General features: G+C 33.4%; 2 protein-coding genes across 2 annotated transcripts in view; both read right to left on the bottom strand.

Moving 5' to 3' along the window:
* Window positions 4384-7220, bottom strand: LOC110012572 (protein CELLULOSE SYNTHASE INTERACTIVE 1-like). Its single transcript, XM_020696643.1, has 4 exons — window positions 6389-7220; window positions 5675-6129; window positions 4931-5047; window positions 4384-4834 (listed from the first exon to the last, which is right to left on the bottom strand). Exons 1-4 carry the CDS (start codon window positions 6918-6920, stop codon window positions 4694-4696), a joined length of 1245 nt encoding a protein of 414 aa, XP_020552302.1. The 5' UTR covers window positions 6921-7220; the 3' UTR covers window positions 4384-4693.
* The window catches only part of LOC105171130 (protein CELLULOSE SYNTHASE INTERACTIVE 1), a 7732-nt gene continuing 7448 nt past the window's right edge, over window positions 6943-7226 (bottom strand). Inside the window, exon 7 of the mRNA XM_020696800.1 lies at window positions 6943-7011. Coding sequence (XP_020552459.1) covers window positions 6943-7011 — 69 coding nt within the window. The remainder of the gene's footprint in view (window positions 7012-7226) is intronic.

Here is a 7226-nt window from a genome sequence, read left to right as displayed (position 1 = left end):
TTAATTAATTACTTTTGATTAACACTTAATCCGAAAGCACCCGTTACCATGTGTGGCCATCTAACAACGGTCCATGGCACTAGAGAATAAGTGAAAATGGCATGAACCTTAAGGCTATCGAGTGTCATACAGGTACCGTCCTACCATTGGCCATTTCTCAGTCTCAGTCTAGAGCATAGAATTGATCATCGGTTCCAATCCTAGACTAGACATCTACGCTTAATATTCTAATTATAATTCTCCACTTGATTAACATAGAAAAACACTTTGCTATTTGATCACCCATTGCGGCCACAGACTCCCAAGAGCACAACACACATCAAAACACATAGGAGATCACTATCATCTCATAATATGCGATGAATCATCTCTTGAAACTCACCGGTCTTCATATATGCTTTAATTACAGTAGAACAAGGTTTATAATAACCACATAGAACATGGTCATCTTTTACCAGGCCCTAGCTACAACCATCCCATATATGAGATTGCATGGATCCTTAAGTCTGAGGACTAAACCCCATACTATCGGAGTCGATGAGTTCAATTCATATCGACCAAGCTTCACAAGCTTCCATATGACTCCAGATGAGTCAGTTCAGTCGGTTTGACAATATTTGTCAACCACCCACTAAAATTGCGTAGACGTCATTCGTCTGTCGCCTATAAAACACGGCACCCATCATATGGACGCAATATTAAGTTCAAGTCTCAATAGAACCCTCAGAGCTCTCAACTTGAAACATTTCAGATTCAACCCTCGGAAGTTGATTTTCATAGTTTTCATCAGATATGTAACCCAACTTCATTGGTTGATTATTGACATGTAAGCTTTGTTGCAATGTATGAAAATTACATGAATAAGAACAACAAAAGTAAGGCCAAATGAATACGTACTCTTATTCATTTAATTTAATATTACAAAATTAAAAAAAAATTGCTTAAGCAGATAACAAAATAGCCAATTTAATTGATTTTTTGGTCACCTATTCTAAAAAAAATTGGTATTTTAACCAAGTACAAAATATTATGATTCTCTTTTCTCATTAATTATTAGTTACAGGTCCATCTACATATATACACATAAGTTTAGCAAATTGCATATCAACTGCATAACAAAGTTAATAGATCACCTAAGGACTTGCTAAGATAAACTACACATAAAATTGTTACTATGTAAGAACCTTTTTATCATTTTTTATAATTTGCACCTCAAATTTTATAGACCTCAGGATGATGTAAGAACTTTATTTTTGCTATTAGTTAATAAATATTAAAGAATATTATAGTTCAATATGATTATGCACATTTGGTAAAAAAATCTCACATTATTGGTCGTGTCGAGAAAATTAATGTGGATATCATATGGTACCAAATATGCGATCAATGTGAAGATAGTTGCAAACTTATCATAGGTAAATAGTTTGTGTTAGATGCAATGACGTTGTTGATGCAACTATTAGGTATTATTTTTAATATTATTTAATTATGTTATTTGATATTAAATAATTATTTTATAATTACAAGTTTCGAATTCATCTTAGAAAGAAAGATTGAACAAGCAAGCCGAATATATGTTTCGAAATCAAGCTACTTACTTTAACATTTTTGAAAAAAAGGTAAATAACAATCATATTTTGGGACAAAAATAATATTTCAAATATAGTAATAGTTTTAACACGACGTATTATGTTATTAGAAAAATGGTAAAAAGATGCTACAAGACCACATCAACTTTTTGATAAGTCGAGTCTATACATTTATTGTGCCAAATACTCGATGATTGCTGAATTTTTAATTTACCAGTTAATTGGTGTGAAAAGTACTCGCATCTTCGAAAAAGATTGAGTTCTCTGCATAAATAAATAATGGGAAAAGTATTATTTTAGTTCGTTAAGTATGCTTAATTTTAATTTTAGTCTGATAATTATGTTCATTTGTGTTTAGGTCCAGTAACTTACGAAATTGCTTACTTTTAGTCCTCTGCCAGATTTTCGGACAATTTTACCCCTATGAGTGCATATGGACTAAAACTCCTTTCAAAAGTTGCACAGGGGTAAAATTGTCAGAAAATCTGCCAGATGACTAAAAGTAAGCGATTTCGTAAGTTACTGGATCTCAACAAAAATAGACATAGTTATCGGATTAAAATTAAAATTAGGCATACTTAGCGGACTAAAATAATACTTTTTCCTAAATAAATTATAAATATTTATGGTTATGTTTCATTTAATGAAAAGTGTAAAGTTTATTTTTCAAAGAAATTTTAATTTCTCTAAATTCTTCTTTATAAAATATTTTGATGATATATTTCATAAGCCATTTTCTTCATTCTTGTTGTTTATTTGTTTGTTTGACATTCGCAGGTTTGAATTTCAAGAAGTTGATTTCATTGTCATTAGTTGATTTGGAATTTGGGTCGCTTTTTTTTATTTTTATGTAACATATTTTAAACATATTATATGATTTGCTATTATATTTATGCTTAATTCTTTAGTAGTCTTTTTATTTAATTTATGTAAATGTATTTTGCTTTAAATTTTATTAATATTATTGTATTACAATAAATAAAGTTAATTAGCTACTATCCATCTAATTTATAGTTTTTTTTATTGATTTTCAGATATTTTAAAATATTATTTCCATCGTAATTAAATTAATCTGTGCATAGCAAGGTTCAGACACTAGTATTCAAATAAACAAAAGATTGGAGGGGATAGGGGAAAAGTATTATTTTAGTCCGCTAAGTATGCCTAATTTTAATTTTAGTTCGATATGTATGTCCATTTTTGTTTAGGTCCAATAACTTATGAAATTACTTACTTTTAGTTCTCTGTCAGATTTTCGGATGATTTTACCCCTATGAGTGCATATGGACTAAAACTGTCTTTCAAAAGTTGCATAGGGGTAAAATTGTCCGAAAATCTGCTAGAGGACTAAAAGTAAGCAATTTCGTAAGTTACTGGACCTAAACAAAAATGAACATAGTTATCCAACTAAAATTAAAATTAGGCATATTTAACGAACTAAAATAATATTTTTCCCGATGAGATATTCCACCTTATTCATTCTAATTTCAAAACGTAAAAGGTCCTAAAAATACAATTATTATCTTGTTATACCATAGTTATTTAGTACACATTCCAAGATAATAAATTAGCACATTAAAAAGTTTAAGGTAAATTTTTAGTGGACTTTATTAAAGTTAGTTATAATTATAAATACTATTTCATTATTTAAAAAAATTATAAATATTTTTTAAAAATTAATGACAGTTAAATAAATATATCTTGTGACAGCTTATTGTAGGGGGTATTTGTTAGACGACTATTAATTTTAAAAAAGTACATATAATTTTTCAAATAACAAAAAAGTACTTATATTTATGTCAAATTAATAACCGTTGTAATCTACCTAAAATTTTAAGTAGTATTTTGTTATCATGTAATTTGCAATAATGTTAACTTGAAAATATAAATATCAAACCTCGGAATTATTTTTGTTGAATTTATTGAATAATAAATGATTATTTAAAAATAAATGCCAATACTTCATAATATTAATTGTCCAGCTCCACAAACCAAGTATTATAACCTAGGACTAGGAGATGTCCTATAACAATTTTGCTTTGACCATAACCTTTGCTAGAAACCTACCAATATATATATATATTTACGATAAATTATAACGGGCTCTCTTTTAAATTTATCATAACAAATATCCTTAAAATTAATTGTTATTTAATAAATAGTTTTTAAAATTAATAATCGTATAACAAATTAACTATCTTCCCCTTTTCACACTATTTTTCAATTTATAATAAATGAACATATGCCAAAAAATATAAAAGTAAGATAATTACAAAACACAAGATTTATATGTTTTAAAAAATTCTCCGACCTATAAAAAAACAATTTTTCATCCTGATATTTCGAGTAAATTACAACAAATGGCTACTCATTAAGTATTTATATTAAAATACCTATAAAATTATGATTTTACTCGTCACCACCGGGTAGAGGGCCACCTCCCGGCATCCCCCACCTCCAGGACGGAGTTGGAAATGTGATGCCTGGAATATTGTAACAGGCTACACGGTCCAACGATTCATTTCTTTCCTGTAATCAACTTGTTTTTATCTGATTTCCTCATTGTTTAAAACTTCCATATATATATATATAAAGATTCACCAAATTTACTGATATAACCAATCACGTTGCTAACGATATTGCACTTATCATATAATTAATCACTTATTATAAACTATACACTTATTATCACATAATTAGTTCGATTAAGTCAAACCTCATCCGGGCCATGCTATAAGTTGATAGAATAACCCATAAAAGATCCTCAAAAAAAATGACCCATGTAACACATCTCTTCCAGAATCACAAATCATTTCTTGCTCAACTTTTCAAAAATAGCACAAATATAGTTACAAAAGAAAAATTAGAAAGAAGCTAACCATAATCAGTCCATATGGGTTTCAAAAGGAAAATGACTCAGATTACAAAAGAATACATCAAGAAAACGCCGTTTCACGACTGGAAGAACTGCTAACAAGATTGCCAAAACTATATATACACTAGCACGATAAGTATAACGGGGAAAACAAATAGACCAAAACTCTGTGAATCGCGTATGAAATTTACTTTGCTGCAGATTTGCCAACAATTCCTTAGTTGTGCTGCTACTTGTTAGACCACTGGAACTCTATTTCCAGGTTCCTTGAAGGCCCACTTTTGCTTTCAGGCAGCAGCGTGTACTCGCCCGCCACTGCACCTAACATAACTACACGGTCGATTTGGATGGTTACCTTTCCGAATGAGCTCTGCCGTTAAAGCAAGGAAGATATTAGGAAGTGTACGAAAACTTTGACAGGAAACAAAATTTTTTTATCTGAATCATGCTGATTCCGATGGTTTACCTTCCCCATTTTGCTCTTGTTCTTGCATGAAATGTGAAGCTTTTGGCCTTTGGGTGGACTTTCAAAGGACCATGCAAAGCTCTCGTCCCACTCTGGATTAGGACCGGTTGATACAACCTAAGAGGAAGAACATTTACAATGCTTCATTAACAGCAGCAGGACACTTGAATCCAGTATTGAAATAATAGCAGAATTTGTAACTTCACTAAGAAACAGTACATGATTAAATCATGTTACAGACAAGCTAAAATTTGGAATTTGGTTTTCTGTCCGCAAGCTTACATAATTAAACCATGTCATAATTCCTTCAATATTTTTCTTTTTAATTTGGTTTTGACAAGGTGCAGTTTGTACTGAAAGCAACTATATCTCATGGAGAAAATCAAGCTCCACAATGCTGCGTAGAACTCAAAAAGGCAAATACAATAGTGAAGAATCTGAAGATGCATGAATTTGAAGAGAAACATAGGCATTTGTGCAGCTATGAGAGGACGAACAGAGTAGAAAATGATGTATTGACTCGTATCACAGAAATCCAAACATCATTGGTTGGAGTAAACGAATATGCGAACATGTATGTGAGCCGAAGGAGGAGTTCAACAGTGTCCTTTAGATACATGCTCAACGATTTAAGCCTCTTAAGGTTACCATTAGATTTGCAAAGATTTAGAGGATAGGTGGTTCAAATTCAAGCAAACAGCGGGGTCGAAACAAACAAGTCTAGAAATGAGCATAAGTCCATACCTTGGTTTGCCGAGGAGGAGTATTTCCAAGGGTTAGCTTGCAGTATACGCTCGGGTTCCCAACAGATTGCCTCATATTGTTTCCCCGCTTGATTATCACCACTAGTGTCCCAGGCAAACACTGCAGTAAAAATTCTGCTTTCTCCTGAAACCGTGGAGGCCCTGATTGGATCAAGTATTGTAGAAGGGGTATTGCATCTGCAGCAGCAATAGATTGCGCTCGAGAAACTTCAGCTGGACATGCAGACCAAGCTTGCCTGAGAAGAAATAGAGCATCCAAGGCAGCTTCTTGAGTTGCCTCTGAGCCAGTCTTAAGAGAGGTGACCAGATGAGGAATACTTAGAGTCGCAGGTTCCGTGGCTCTAAGACGGGGGAAGTTGCCAAATAGTGCATTCAAAGCCTTCAGATACTCCTCATTTACTGTGCCAGTAGCCCACAAGTCTTTTTCAATTGCAGCTACAAAGAAACAGAATATTAATCAGATTGTTGAGCATCAACAATTTGTACAAAATATCTAAGTGCACTAGATATTGAGAATAGATTAAACCAATGAAAATTAGTATCATCATTCAGAACCAGAACGAAGAATGACACTGTCGGGTAATAATACAAGTTGACAAGTAACAAGCAAAATGTCTAGCATTTTTAAATATTATCATTGTATTAACATATAAAAACTTATGTGAGCACCACATGACTAGGACATGAGATTTACCTGTTATAGCTCTCACAGTTTCACTTGAAGCATATTCTTGAATGGTATTGTTAGAGAAAAGAAGTTTAATGAACATTGCTGCCTGTATTGATGTTTCAGGGTCACTGGAACCAATCAGATCGAGCACAACCTGAACACCACCAGCTTCAGCAACAGCCCTTTTATTTGACCGGCTGTACATCACAAGGTTTTGTAAAGCACATATAGCTACTACTTTCATTTCTTCTGTGGGTTGATCCTCAAGCAGATTCACTAATGCCCGACAGGCTGAAACAGCATCTGCTGTTCGAGCAAGTGCCTCATTCTGGAATAGGTCACCAAGAGCAAGGGTTGCCAGTAGCCTTGCCTGCTGACCTTGTGTTTGCGGGTCCAAAAGGTATTGAGACAATGGTACAATAGCAGATTTGGTAGCTTTAGATTCCCTGATCTTGACATTGTTCAGCAACACCTCAAGTAGTCTGGCAGCTGTTTCCTCGCATTGATGACTTCTAAGAAGGTCTAGAAGAGCCTCAATTGCCCCACTTTCAGCCATTGCTTCAGCACTGGTAGAGTCATCACTCTCCAACACCAGAAGAGCATTTAGTGCACCAATAACTGTGGCCTCTGTTCCTGAACGAAGCAACCTAACCAACACCGCAACAGGGACTTCCAAATAGAACTCAGAACTAAACTGCAAAATACTAGATAACACAGATGCGGCAGACTCCCACAAGGCGTGAGGGAGTAATGGATCAGCTTGAAGTATGACTTTGGACAGCTCACTTACACCACCCTCTTTTGCTATTTCATTTGGCCAAGTTACCGCCACACTTACAAGAGCCCTGACAGCTCTCTGTTG

The sequence above is a fragment of the Sesamum indicum genome, linkage group LG9 (genome assembly GCF_000512975.1).
Source record: "Sesamum indicum cultivar Zhongzhi No. 13 linkage group LG9, S_indicum_v1.0, whole genome shotgun sequence".
NCBI classification, from domain to species: Eukaryota; Viridiplantae; Streptophyta; class Magnoliopsida; order Lamiales; family Pedaliaceae; genus Sesamum; species Sesamum indicum.
The sequence above is the reverse complement of the archived record's forward strand: the minus strand, read 5'-3'. Positions and strand labels throughout refer to the sequence as shown.